A 14652-nucleotide genomic window follows, 5' to 3' on the forward strand; every position below is an offset into this window, starting at 1 on the left:
TCAGAGCCACTCACGGCCCCTCAGAGGCACTTGGGGCCCCGCACGGCCCCTCAGAGCCCCGCACGGCCCCTCATACCCATTCATGGCCTCTCAGAGCCTTGCACGGCCCTGCTGAGCCCCACACAGCTCCGCTCCAGCAGGGGTGGGAAGAGGCCAGCACAGTGAGGGAGGTGTCATATCTGTGGCTGACGTGAGGTACCTGTTAGAAAAAAAGTGATATTTGATTACGGCCTGCATCTCCTTGATGCTCCGCAGCAGTTTGCCTGGACAGGCCGCGCAGGTGCTCCTCTGGCAGCAGTGATACAGTGTGTGTGCCTTGAGGTCAGGATACACCCCATCAGACATCAATATCAGCGGTAATGGAGCTCACAGTTCTAGTTTACTGAATTTTACCACTCCCTATAATAATCCCGGTACTTTTGTGACCGACAGAAATAGGTATTTTAGGTATTTAAGCGACACTACACTGCTTGAGCAGACGGAGGTAAGGCAGGAACAGCATTGGCCGAGTACTGAGGGCGGTCCTGTCGAAGGAAGGCACAGCCTCAGGTGGGTCTCTCCCCCCCATTTGCAAAAGAGTAGTGGCAGTCCTCAGGAATACCTAAAAGTGTTTTAATACCTTTCAGTTAGAAGCATTTACAAAAGAAAACATATTGTTGTCAAGTGCAGTGTGGTAATGTGGAAAATAATGTTGTATTTATCAACTGGTCAGAGCTCTGGCTCTGATGGGCCGGGTCTGGGCTCGCTCCCTGGCGCCCTCTGGCGGCAGCGCGGGCCCGCGTTGGGCAGCGCCCGTCCCCGGCGGCCGCGGTGTGCCCAGCGCGTCCCGCAGCGCCCGGGGGACGCTGCGCGGGACTGACCTCCGGCAGGGGCTTCTGTTGCTGTGTTTTTCTCCTCAGTAGTGCTGGTTGTTTAAAATAGCGAAACTGCCTTGTACAACTCCTTGAAATGCCAGTAGGAAACAATCCCGGTTCCAGATTCAGCAGCTTCATCTTGTAATGAAAAAGGTGAAAAGCAAGCATGGTGTGTACTCTGGAAAATACACACCACACGGGATGGAAATATGTATGTAACTTTTTCCTCTGGGAATTGTTTTGAGGAGCATTTTGCCACAGTTTTTAGTACAGTCTCTTTCATCCTTCTGAAGCTCCTTCCAGAAACCCACAATTTTAGCAGCATTTCTGTGAGGCTTTTAGAGAGGGCTCTGTAACTGGGAAATGTTACTAAAAATGTGTCCTGTCAGCCTAAGTGACAGGAAGTGTAAGGAATCCTTAAAAATTTATTTGCAACTAAATTACTAGATTTTTAAAAAGCTACTGGAGCAACTTCTTGTTTTTTAATGAAACCTATTAATGTTTCCATTGATTTACAGGTAAACTAGTTTTTTCTTGTTTTAAAAATACCCTGCAATCAGCAAATCTAACTCTGTTTATTCTGGCTTGGATGTGTGATATCAGTTATAAAGATTCTGCGGATGGAAATTATGTTGGTGCATGCACTGGAATAGATGCCTGTTTCTAATATCAGATAGATTGTCTGATTTTGGTTAATTGGTGGGGAGACTTATTTTTAAGCACTGCAATTACGATGTTGGAATTGTAAGGTATTTAAGGAGCAGATGTGTTGACTAAGTACGTTTACGCCTTTTCTGAACATTTTAGAATACTGTGAGTTTCTTTTTGCAAAGAACTGCTGAATTACTGACCCGTATATGTTATTACATTCTAAAGAGACACAGTTTTTTGGCTCTGTACCACAAAGTACATCAGGCTGTATTATGCTTTGTGTTTGTATAGGTCTTATTTTTAATTTGAGTGCTATTTCTCTGCAAGCTCAGCCATAACAATGTACTGTTTCATTGGATCAGTAGTGACTGTAAACCAGACATTGCTACTTAGCTTAGATGGGAAATTTAACCCTGAGGATTCTGATTTTTTAAAATTATATTCTATGAAGCACTGTCTTCATTGGGATAAAATAGCTACTATGACTTCTCGTCTGTAATAAATTGTCTTCTTGCAGTTAGATTATGCATGCATGCTAGTGCTATTTCTGCCTTTATGGAGACAAACTTGATTAAAAAAAGATTGAACTTTGCTTTTTGGATACCCCTTTCAAGTTGTAGTGCTGATACTTCTGTACAAACTTGGAATCTCAACACAGTATTACATGTTTGTTGTATGTTTTTATAAAGGAACAAGGTGTCTAGTGGCAATAACAGTGTTTTCCCTCCCGGAATGTCTGTGGGGATGCATTTATGCTCTCTTTGTTAGAATGCAGTTTGACTGCACTAAAATATACTTGGTGGTACAAATGAAGGATTTCAAATTAGTAATAGGTTGAAAACTCTTCAGCTACTGGAGTTTTAGTTTCCAGATTACTGGTCTCTGTGGAGCAGTGTAAGTGATCACAGAACAATGAGAATTAAACGAATCTTCAATAAAAACCTGCACAATTTTTTGCCCAAGCAAGCCAGTTTCCTTTTGAGCTCTGTGCTGGCACAGTCGTATCATTAAAAGTGCTTTTTTTTTTTTTAATTTTCATAAGCAATAAATAATTTCACAACTGTAATGAATGCACTTCCTATGGTACATTTTAATTATATACAGCTAATGCTCATCATTTCAAAAATTGTCTCACTGGCATTTATGACTTGGTGTAAACGCTCATAGATCATGGGATTATTTGAAAGAACTGAAACTTTGAGAGACGTCAGGTTGGCCGTGTTGGGGAAAGTGACTCATGAAACAAGAGGTGCTGGTTAGCGATGGGAGACTGCAGAACACATTTAGGCTACAAATATCAGAGTCAACAGATTTACTTCAAAAAGCCATGTTACTGGATGTCATTTAAAAAAGGGACATCTTAGCTTGAAAGTTGCCAGAGCTCTAAACTGGAGGATCCAGGCTATATAAATGATTCAGGAGTGTTTGAAATAGGAATCATCTCTTCTGCATCTCAAAAGCGAAAGTTGCAGAGGAAGTCACCTTTTCTGTGAATGGATTTACCAGCACACGTCTTCAGAACCGTAACATGATACTGTGAGCAAATTAAGAGTTTTAAGAGAAAAAAAAAAAACTTTTAGTTAGCAAATCTTCTTTCTCATGATTTATTTTTAAAGGTCATAAGGTGACCATTACAGTAAAAAAATAGTTGTTTGTGCAGGATAACCTTCCCAGATGAGATGCAACCCTGTCCTAAACCTCTGGGTCTGCAGCCTGAGTTTCCCAGAGCCGCTGGGTGACAGCTGAGTGTAAGGTAAAGCGGAGCAAGAACTATTTGAAAAAGAAACTAATGTTTCAGACTAATGAAACAGACTAATGCTTGGCTTTTCTTTTTTTCTTTGTTTTAGTTATTCCATAGTTTTTCAGTAGATGCTAAATTTCTTTGATTCAGGGGAGGAAGGATTTTGCTCTAAAACACCAGATAGGATTCTTAGGACAGACTTTTCACACTCAAACAGCTGGAGCAGCTGTAGATTCCCCACTGAAATGAAAATGCAACAATTCAAGATTTAGAAAGGCAAAAAGTGTGACCAGAGCATTAAATAGAAGGGCCATATGATACCAAAATTAAGCTCTGTGTTTATTATAAAGAAAATCCTTGTTTTAGAAGGGAAAAAAATGAACTTGTTCCACCACTTTCTTTATTCCTCAGGAGAAAACACAGAATATATCCTAGGTAATAAATCTGTTTTATGGCTCACATGAGAAAGGGTGGAGAAACTCCCATTATTTTCTTCCCAGAAATTGAAATACACGTGAGCTAACATGGGAGACACTGGGATTTTCATCCAGCAAATGCACAGCTGGCTTCTGCTTTTATTATTTTTCTAAGGCTAATAATTTTTCATTTGATTAGCTGGTGGCTGACAAAACTATCACTTGCACAGTGTTTTGTATATTTAGTAGAGTAGGTGTGATGCGAAAAAGACACTGTAATGTGCGCCCAGAAGCAAAGCACAACGTGTTCACTTGATGAGAAATTTCTGCTTGCCTCTTCTTAAAATGCAAGTTTCTATCACTGACAGTTTGAATATCAAAAAAGGAACTTCTTGACCTCTAGAAAAATGAGAATTATGTAAGATTTGAGGATTATTTTTTTTCTTAATTCACGTTGTAGAATTGTATGATGCTGTGCACAGAAATAAATTATTAGGAGTCAGTTGGCAGTCCACAGTGCCAGTTTTGCTGTGAGAAAGCAGTGAGACTGTCTAAGAGAAGAACTGTCCTACTCAGTGTTAGAAGGTGGGAAAAGTAGGGCTGCCAACAAAATTTATCAAGGACTTTAAATGTACACAGTGTGAGCTGTGGAAAGACCCATGGACACACTGAATGTGAAAAAAACATCAGCAGCCAACCACAAACCCACCCAGACAATGAGATACAGTGAGCACAGACATAAAGGTGGGAGCATAGGAGCCATGCAGGAATGAGGTTCCTCAGAGCCGCCTCTGAGCAGAGCTCTGTAAAGCCATGGATTCTCACTTTGAAATCAGGGGGAGAATGGCCTTTCAGAACTCCTTCATGTGCCTTCTGCAGAGTAAAGAAAACATGTTCAAGAGTCCAGATTCCTGTTGTGCTTTGACCATTAATGCCAGGGACAAAGCAGGCTGGTTTCTCCTGTGTTGGCTCTCCTGGTGTTTGAGGTGCTAAGCTGTGCTGCTGTCTGTGTGTTCTGGGCACAGCAATGATAACACCTTCCCTAAGAAAGCAGCAGGGGAAGAAGACTGCACTTCTATCCCAGATTGGTAGGTCTGTGATGTCCAGGTGTTTAGTGTGTTTCTTGTTACTTTCCAAAATTCCAAAACATTTTGTGTTCTGGGGGCAGGAGAGAATGTGGGCTTGAGTAAAAGCTTCCATTTGAATTTTGTGTGATGGCATCTCTGGTTTTGATTTGTAGTCATTTACAAGTGGTAGATACCCAAACCACGTGGTATTTCAAAGTGAAATCAGTTTGAAGGTACAGGTTCATTGCACACCCAAACCTCAACCTTTAATGTCCTTTCACACAGTGGCTGCTGGGGAGGGAATGCTTTGTGAGCACTGGTAGAATCACTGGGTTGGGTGTCTGCATTCTGACCTAGCTCCATTACATTCACTAAATAATTGCTGACAAGTTCAAGCTCTGGAACTAGAGGGTTGTGACTTTGCTAAATGCCATGAGTCAATATATGTTCATGGACAAGGGAAATGACCTTAATGGAAAAATAGGAGACCACTGAAGTGGCAGTAGATCATTGTGGGAGCTCTCTTTTGGTTGTACCTCTTAGAGGCTTTATGGTGCCAGGGATCAGAACACTGTGGTGTGTGGGACTGTTTCTTTGGGCAGGGAAGTGCATGAGCCTGTACTGGGGATGGCTGTTCCAAATGAGTGTTGCCCAGTGCAGAGGGCCAGGAAGGAATCTCTCCAAAGGATTTAAAATCAGTGTGGCCAACTTTACTGTCCACCTCCTTTTTGCTCAGTCTGCCTTGTTGGAATTTGCATCTCTGTCCTGCCAGTATTCAGCTCTTTGTTTTAATAAATCTCCTCTTCTGTAATGAGCCTGTTTCACCTTCTGAAGCTGTACTTGGGATTCTTGCCCTGGTTCTGAGCTGGGTGAACCACGCTCCTCTGGTGACTGGAGGGGACGTGTTCCTGACATGCAGCTGGGGGTGCTGCTGGCTGGGAAAGGCCCTTGGAGCAGAAGTGTTGTCCTGGTGGCACCACCTTTCCTGCAGTGCAGCTCTGTGGCCTGGCTTTGCACTCTGATCCTCTGTTCCAGGGGCAGAGGGCTCCTCACCCAACTTGCAGTAGGTTGCAGAGAGGGACAGAGTCCATAGTGCTGTGCCAAAAAACCAGGGTACAGTGTGAGCAGGGTCTCCAGCCTGCCCCAGCTCCACAGCGTTTGTGCTCTTTTGCTCTTGGTAGCAGTTGGACCTTATCGAACCAGGCTCTCAAATCTGAGAGTAATTGGGAACATGTGACACACTGCAGAACTTTTTTAATTTAATTTTTTTCTAGTAGTGTGTTTAGGCCTCCCTGCTTTCACTTCAACAATTGAGGGTGTTGGTTGCTTCCTCATGTTTGTGTAAGAGAAGCTTTTTATAGTCCATTTTTCCAGCTGGCGTGTGTACTTCCTCCACTGTAGTGTAACACATCATTCTTCCCACTCCTTCCCAGCCTCTGAAGCTAATGGAAGACCTTCAGGGTTGTTTTATTTGCAATAAAAATGGAACTGTGGGGTTGGGAATGCTCATTGTTCTTGCCTTAAATGTGTTCTTCAACAAGTTTTGTTTTGTTCTTGGTAAACAAGAAGGATGTAAGGAAGCAAGGAATAATTAGCTGTATTTTGTTTATAGGACATTTCGTTTGAACTAGAAATCTAACTCAGTATTTGCTTTAGCTGAAAATCTATCAAGAAAAGCAAAAGTTTGTCAGAAATATGAATGAAAGTGGGCTGCATCTTTTTTTTTGACAGAAGAATTCTTAGTGTAATACCAAATGAGAAGAATTTTAGAGTGTCATCCATCCCAACTTCTGCAAGGTAACAGCTGGAGTGAAGGCAGTCTAGGAGCTCACGTCCATCCATTATTTTGCCCTGTAATGGTGAATCTGGCACATGACAGCACTTGAGCCTTGCAAATTTGGAGATGTGCTGGAGTTCTTTCCCTGATGTAACATCAGTTACACCAAAAAGAAAGGAAGGTGGCACGGCCACTTTGGTACCACTGACTGACAGAGTCCTGTCCCTGGTCAGGACAGCACAGCACCTGCTTTGCCACAGCTTCACTCCTGCTTGCTGGTTGTTTTTATCACCAATTACCCAGGAGTGTTACTGGGCCCCAGAACAGAGGTAATAATATTTAATGTGGAAGCCTTTTTTCTGCTGTCTATGACAGGTAGATTATTTAGACTATCTACTGGGAATGCCCTTGATTTCTAGTGATCGAATGCTATTTCTCAAGAAACATTATGTTTTGGAACTATTTCTTTCAATTTAAAATATATTTTTAATATAATCTTCCAAGGTTTTCCAACACTAATCAACACAGCCTAGGTCCTTCAGTGGAGGGGCATGTGCAGACATGGCTCCTGTGGATTGAACTGCCTCACTGCTTCAGATCTTCACTATTTTTAGCCTCTTTATATGTCTTTGTTTTTCCTAAGTGTCTCATTCTAAGGTGATATGGTAAGTAACCCAGTCAGGGCAGGAATTCACTCTTTTCCCATATACTAGCTCCACTGTAAGCTTGCACAGAAAAATGGATCGGAGAATGCTTTCAGCTTAAGTCTTACTATGGGATGTCTAAGGTCCTAACAGGTAATTTTTTAGCTACTTTTGTACTCTGCGATTTGTCTATAAAAATAACATTTTAAAGGTATTTGCTTATTTTATTGCTCCACTGCTAAATAATTGAATTCAGCACTTAGCATTTAATTATAGTGATTTTTTAATCATAAATATTGTATAGTGCCTGATGGTGTAATTGAGCATTTTTATAATAAGCCCCTATTTTTTAAAACAAGGGGGAAATCTCTGAAATTCATGCCTTCATGCTTGTGCCCATTAAATGTGGTTATCATTATCTAGTGACGACATATGTTCTTCCTAACTAGGATTCTCTTCTCTTCCATGCTGATGCTATCTCCGTGCTAGATTGTTCCTGTTCCTAGGAGCACCCCAGGGCAGCAGTGAGAAGTAAATGTGTCCCATATGGCCGCTGTAGTGCGCAGCTTTGGGTGTGGGGAGACGGGACAGGAGAGACGCTGGGGTGCAGAGCCAGTGGGGTCTGTGTGCCCTGCCTGTCCCAGCAGCAGGGCAGGCAGAGGGGAGCAGGGCTGGCTGTCTGTCTGTCTGTCTGTGCTGCCAGGCTGCTCCCGGTGGCAGTGGGACAGGCTGCAGTTGTTTGTTGTGCATGCAGAGGAAGGAGCCAGGGAGGAACTGCGCCTGAGTCACCCGCTCTTCCTGGAGCGCGTCCTGGGGTGGTGCTGCTACAGGCAGCCCCGTGCAAGACTGAGCCTGAAGGCTCCAGCGAGCTGATTGCAAATATTTTGCAGAAGTCTTATTTTCTGGTAATTACTTTAACATGATTCAGTGTTTTCTCCTTTGTCTGATCTTGTTATGAGCCTTCTTGCCTGATCCTTCCCCGGCTGTCGTGGGAGCAGGGCAAGTGTTCCCACAGCACGTTCCGTTCCTGCTGGCTTTGGCCTCAGCTTCAGTGCCTGGGAGTGGGTGCTGTTCACTACACCTGACCAGTGATGGGTCCTTTGGGAACAATGACTGATCCTGGACCTGTTCCTATGACACCTTTGAAACTACTAAGCTGTTTCAGATAGTGGGGTAAGAGCAATTTGTAGAATTCGAGTCCAGGTACTGTTTGCCAGTTCATGTTTCTAGTGATTTGTGAAATTAGAGCTCCTGTGGAAACCTGGAACCTTGCTTCTGAGGCAAAAATTATGTGTGAACTGAGTCCAAAGCCCCCAGTCTTCAACAGATATATGAAGAATGGCTAGGATTTAGGTTCCAGTGGTCACCAACAGTGTTTGTTAGAGACTTATAATAACAGTGAACAGACTCTTCCATTCCCAGTTCTCTAGGGTTTTAGAAATCCAGCAGAACCAGCAAAATACCTAAAGCCCAGCCACTGAAACCCAGCCAAGTTTTGTAAAAATTACAATGGTAACTTCAAATAAATATAAATTGTCCTTTTTAAATGTAGAGTTTATTTAAAAACAGTTATTTTGCCAAACCATAAATGTACCCAATAACTAAACCAAGAAATAACCAAGGTTAAGAAACCTAAGATTATATAGGAAAAACCTTTCTGATATATTTAGTGCTTTTGTTTAACCATGTGATTTACATTTAATCCTAGTTAGACTAACTAATACATACATATCTTTATAGCATACCAAACACTTCTCATAAGCAACTGACTGGTTTGTGTTATCACATTTGTTCAGTGAGGGTGGAGGGAGAGAGATGTACAGTATTACTCACTTGCATAATCTTTTGCAACTAGTAGAAAAAATATGTCTCACAATATAGCTACAAGAAATACATGGGTGCTCATAATTCATATTATCCCATAAAATTTAGAAGAGCATTCAGAGACTGCAAATGAAGGTAATTTATGTGTAAAACCTCATCCATGAAGAATTTATTGCCATAGTAGGTATAATATACTTTGGCACAGACTTCTTCCATGAAACTAGTACTTGCAGATTTGAGAAAGGAACATACCAGAGACCTTGCAGGTTAAACTGTAGCCTGGTTTTATACAAAACACATTCTAATGAAGACTTTTCTCTTCTGAGAGAGCTGAAGTCAGTTGGTGAGTTAATATGCCACAGCCATTGACAATGTGTTTGAACATCTTCACTGTGCAAGTAATCTCTTTAAAATCACTGTTAGTTTAGTGGTACTACCTTCGTGTAAATAGTGATGTTTGTAAATATTTTGAACCTTAGAGGGAACTGAGGAAACTGCAGAAGTGCATTCCTATAAAACATTTTAATTTGCAGTATCTAAAAAATGAGTATATGCTTTGCAGAGGTTGTTTGCTAAGCATGTCGTGAAGCCCAGACCTCATTCTTGTGAGGACTGCACTGGGCCATGGGGCCTCATCTTTCTCTCTGCTCTTGAGAGAAAATGCCCTGGGATCCATCGAGCTCATTGCCAGTTTGACCTGGGCACGTGGTGGCCGAAGTGAGGCCGAGGCAGGGTTGTGGTTCCGTTGCAGTGCTGTCACTCACACACAGTCCCAGGGAGATGTCAGCACTGTTCTCAGTGCTTGGGTGGCTCATGCAGCTGGAACAAAGATATATTTCCTTTTGTTCCTGCTGCTGGACTCTGATTTCTGTTTTCATTTGAGATTACATTGTGCACAAATGCACATATGCTTTTATAGTTGCTGCCTCTCTTTGACCCAAACACTTCCATGGAAGTTAATGACATTAAATGAAAACCAATGCAACCCATTGCCACTTCAAGATTTCTGCTTAATACAAAGTAAACTTAGAATAGGGAAGGATTTGTTGTACTGTAGAATATACCATTTAAATGGATGTAGCTGAGAATGGAGAGAAGCAGCTCCTAGCATGATTGATAAGAGGAATTTTGGCCCACATCAGCAGGGGAAGCTACAGGGCATATAGGTATAAAAATGGACCAGAGTTCTCAAGCATTTATATAGAGCAGATAAGACCTTTAAAATTCTTCCCTGAAAGGTACACAGTGGTGTTGGGCAGCAGTCTGCTAGGCTTGGGTTGTCAGAGAACGTTATCAATTCCTCTGGGATTTTAACTGGTAATTCCAGGAAGTCTAGGTGTTTCAGGAAGTGCTATTCACATATTATGCTGTTTCTTCCGGATGTAGCTCCTTGGACAGTACACTTACACTTAGCCTTTTCTCTGCTGGCTTGCTCTGCAGGAGAAATCCCAAACTATTGAGAACAAAGATAACTTCCTGTGCCAGGTGTATTAGCTGGAATTATCTCTGTTGTACAAAGTAATAACTTTTCTTTTGAAAGTGACTTGGGATTTTTGACATGAGTCAAGATTTATCTCATAAAGGATGTCACTGTGCTACTAAGAAAAGCTCATTGGCCTCATATTAGAAGTACTGTGTTCAGTTCTCTGCTTTTCCAGATGGATTTACTGGAGTTACAGATGGTGCAGAAAATGGCAATTGAAACAATTTGGGGAACTGCAGCTGTCATATGAGACATTGAGAAGTCTGGTACTCTTCAGTTTAGAGAAAGACAGATATTTATCGCTGAGATTTACAAAATCATGAAAGTGATGAAAAAGCCAGATGTGAAACTGCTGCCCTCCAAATTCTGCAATGTGAGGAACTAGAGGGCACTCAGTGAAGGTAGGAGATCAGATTTAAAACAAAGAAAAGAAGGCAGTCCTTCATTTTTTGGAACTCCAGGTAGTGAATTTTTTTGCCATGGTAGGTAGCAAAGGCAAGGATATCAGCAGGTTCAGAAGAGGTCAGATAGATAGAACAGAACTGCAAATGGACAGTGAAGTTGTGTGTCCTGTAACATCATTGTGCATGGGAGGTGTGGGGGGCAGGAGGAATGGACCCCAAAAGCATCCAGGCTTCTTCTTTTCCCTAAGCAGTTCCTCTAGATAGCATGGCACTGCTGGACGTCAGGTACTAGGCCAGATGGGACCTTGCAGGACATTTTTTTCTGCCATACAGTACCACACTATGTTCTGCTTTGAAAGAGTTTTATTGTTAGTTCATTGAATTCTCATAAGAATAATCAAGAAAAAAATGGTTAATTCTCCATTGTTGATACCTGAAATATTAATGTGTTTTTAAGTCTGATCCATTGATAGTCAAATGCCTGCCTGTTACTGTGCATGTCACTAACATGGCATTTGTTTGGAAAATGTACAACTTGGAGAATGAATTTTAAGTTTGTGTGTTTATTTTTGTTGGCAGTGAGTTTTGGTTATCTCAGAAGGGAAGAGCTATCCAGGTGCAGTGAGGCTGTGTGGTGCCATGAGTGCTCTGGCAGGAAGGTGTGCAGGCCAAGTGTGCAGGGAGCTGCAGCTGAGTAGTTTCTTCATGCTCCAGTACTGTGTGCTACTGAGATGTTTGTGCAAGTTCCAGGTAGGCCAAACTGAACCAATGAATCACCAGGGACTTGGGGCCAACCACATCCACAGCTCAGGGACCCAGAATTTGGGTCATGGTCCCTGTTCCAGGCACTGAGCTTTAGTGACACTCAGAGCTGGACTTTGGAGCATCCTCCCCAGGCACTCAGTTCAGTGCCTGCCCAACTCCCCATGGGCTTCAGGCTTCTGCTTCTGGCATAGCAGCTCACTCTTTTATTTCATCTGTAGCATGTGGAGGGGACCTGCAAAGTAAAAATTGGAAATCAGTATTTTACTTTAATATAGGACACAGAAAAGTTCTTTAATATGTGTTTGGGTGGAGGTTTTTTGTAAAAGATATCTGTAGAAGTCTTCTGTATGCTTTTTTTTTTCAGATAACATTAAGCATATTAACAAAAACATTCTTTGCTTTAATCAGACAATATGGGCTTTGTTCATAGGGAGACTTTTGAATATTATGTGTAGCTCCTGTACTCTGGGCACAGGCTTTTAGCAGGGATACTTGCATGAGCCATAAACTGAGTGCAGCTCAGGTCAGCTCATTGTGGCTGTGGAAACTGCTGGTACCCTGCTGTTGATGAGAAATCCACCATGAACAAATCCTCACTCCTGGTCTCAGGTGTGTAATTGGGAAACATGTTTGGCTTTTGATCAAAAGAAATGGAGTGTTTGGTTCTTAGGAATATCTTTTCTCTTGTTTCAATGAAGTAAATGTTAATGCAAATAAAGAGCTTAAGGTAGTCTGACTAAAGCCTCAGCTAATTGAGCTTTGGTTCTGTGAGAATTTGGATGTCATCATCCTTTTGTTTTCCACTTCTCTGGGGAAGTACTTCAGCTATATGGCAAAAATAAACAAAAGAAGCCTTTTAAATCTTCACACTTAAATACGTTTATGAATATTTTTAGTTACTGTTTACTCCTTGCAAATTTATCTTGGTCTGAAAAAAAGTCTCAGATGCATTGTTTTCCTAACAAAGATTTGACCTTCATCTTTATACACGGTTTCACTATTCTTCCTATCAGCGTTTAGTTCAAAGGAGCGCTTCGAAGCACGCAGGCAAAAACCAGTTCCATTGTGTAAAACAGAAATGTGTGTTTTATATCACAGGAGTTTAGAGAACAATGCAAAGGTCAATTGTGTTGCTTGCTCTCCTGTCACATGATGTGGGTGTGTATATGAATGCATCCCTGGAATTCCACTGTGGGATCTGCATCTTTGAAGCTGATGCTAAAATTACTGTGGAGGCTCTTCCAAAGGCGGATACTGATAGAGGATTCAATGAAATCGAAGGTCGCCAGTCTGGGAGGCGTTGAAAGATACCTGGCTATGATACTATTTCTGATTTAATAATGCGAATGGGAGGCTAGCCCTTTGTAATAATTAGGACTAATTACTGAAGAGGTGTTGACAGATGGGCTAAGAGGAAACAAACTGCCTTTATCCAGTGGCTTAGAGTCAGATTACTAGTCTTGTGTTATCTGTTTCTCAGAAAGTAGAAGCTTCAATCATTCACTAAGTCTTCAAAGGGGAAAGGGATCCTAACAATATACAGGATTTGGGATGAAGCTATGAAATAAGGCTTTGACTCAAAATGGCTAAATTAATCTCCTTTCCGTAAATTATCATACTTTTAAAGTTTGAGTTACAGATGGAGAATCTGATTGTAGTACTGAAAAATATGCAAAATCAGTATTGATGACTGTCCTGTCGCTGCTTCTGCTCATGGATTAGTCTAAGATTGGTTCCTTGCTGTTAATTATTTTAATATGAATTCTTTGATTCCTTTTTATGCCATGTTTGCTATCCAGCTGAAACTGGGACAAGGGAAAGTAGTAAGTACTCTTTCATTCAGTGTTTGGTTTATGCAGATGTCATATCTGATCAACAAGCAGAAAATACATCTGCTGAAGTTAATTACAGTTATTTACCTTTTTAGGAGACAAGATCATGCACATTCCAGGAAGAAAACAATATATTACAATACAATTGCATTTACTGAGAATTACGGATTTTCTTAAAGAGGATTTCTTCTCTCCTTTTGAATGTAGTGTCCATCCAGCACATCTGCATGAAGTAGATAAAATTGTCCAATGTGAATGGAGTTAACAAAGACATTCAGGGATTAGTGCTTTGTCACCAGAATGAGCACTCAGTGTGACTTTCTTTAGGCAAATGATTTAAAAGTCTAGCCACCCTCCATCTTCTCAAATGACTTTTAAGTGCTTTTCTTCCCACTCTCCACCATATATAGAACCTGGTTTTCTTAGAAATGTGATAAATGTGGTTGCATTCGATAGCACTTACAAGCAAAGGTAGCTTTCAATTATTTATTTACTTTTAACAAAAGGAGCCATTTAATTAATGTTTAAATATTTATAACAGTTTTATTGTGCTGTAAAATCGGTTATACTTTGATCTAGATTTTCTGGTTTGAGATAATAGGGTTGGTAAAAGTTTTCCTAATGAATTTGGTCAGAACATGACATAATCTGATTATCTGATGAAAGATTGACACTTCAGTTCCTGCCAGCATAAAAGCGCGGTACAATGGGGGCTGTTCAGCACAAATTCAAAGGCTGGGAGTTCAAGTTCAGGTACGGCACAATTGTTCAAAGTTTCAAATTAATGTGCTGAAACAGTGTTGCATTTTTCACTGTATTTTTGGTCAGGAGTAATTTATGGTGGATGAGAGGAGTGAAGCTTGAAGTTAAATGTGTAAACTGCAATTCCAGTCTGTAACTTTGGGTTAATTTCCCTCCGTTTGCTAAATAGTAGTTAGTGTTACTTGTTAGAACAAAAGAGAAACTAACTGGTAAGAACATCACAGACACAGGAAACTGTACCAGAAACTGGGAATTAAACATCATCAGTATTCAACCTGTTAAATGTGGAATCAGTTTTTTATCAATATCCCTCACATTTTAACAGTTTAACTGTTTAACATATGAGCAAATGCTCATATGCTTGGAGATGAGCATATTTAACTAATGCATCCTACACACTTGTGGAAAACAGGTGTAGATTCATGTGATCAA

General features: G+C 41.2%; 1 protein-coding gene across 4 annotated transcripts in view; it reads left to right on the forward strand.

Annotated features, from left to right (window-relative positions):
• GNB1L (G protein subunit beta 1 like) overlaps positions 1–14652 on the forward strand; it is a 48901-nt gene that overhangs the window by 462 nt on the left and 33787 nt on the right. Inside the window, exon 2 of one of the 4 annotated variants that reach the window (XM_074554673.1) lies at positions 13426–13449. The exons of 1 other annotated variant lie outside the window; for it this stretch is intronic. Coding sequence is in view for 1 of the 3 variants with exons in the window: in XM_074554674.1 (XP_074410775.1) it covers positions 12797–12925 (129 nt within the window). In the remaining 2 variants the exon portion in view is untranslated. Of the gene's footprint in view, positions 1–63; positions 357–12543; positions 12926–13425; positions 13450–14652 lie in introns of those variants that run through there. 2 more of the 4 variants (XM_074554672.1, XM_074554674.1) reach the window with 2 other exon arrangements.

Source organism: Zonotrichia albicollis, chromosome 18 (genome assembly GCF_047830755.1).
Source record: "Zonotrichia albicollis isolate bZonAlb1 chromosome 18, bZonAlb1.hap1, whole genome shotgun sequence".
NCBI classification, from domain to species: domain Eukaryota; kingdom Metazoa; phylum Chordata; class Aves; order Passeriformes; family Passerellidae; genus Zonotrichia; species Zonotrichia albicollis.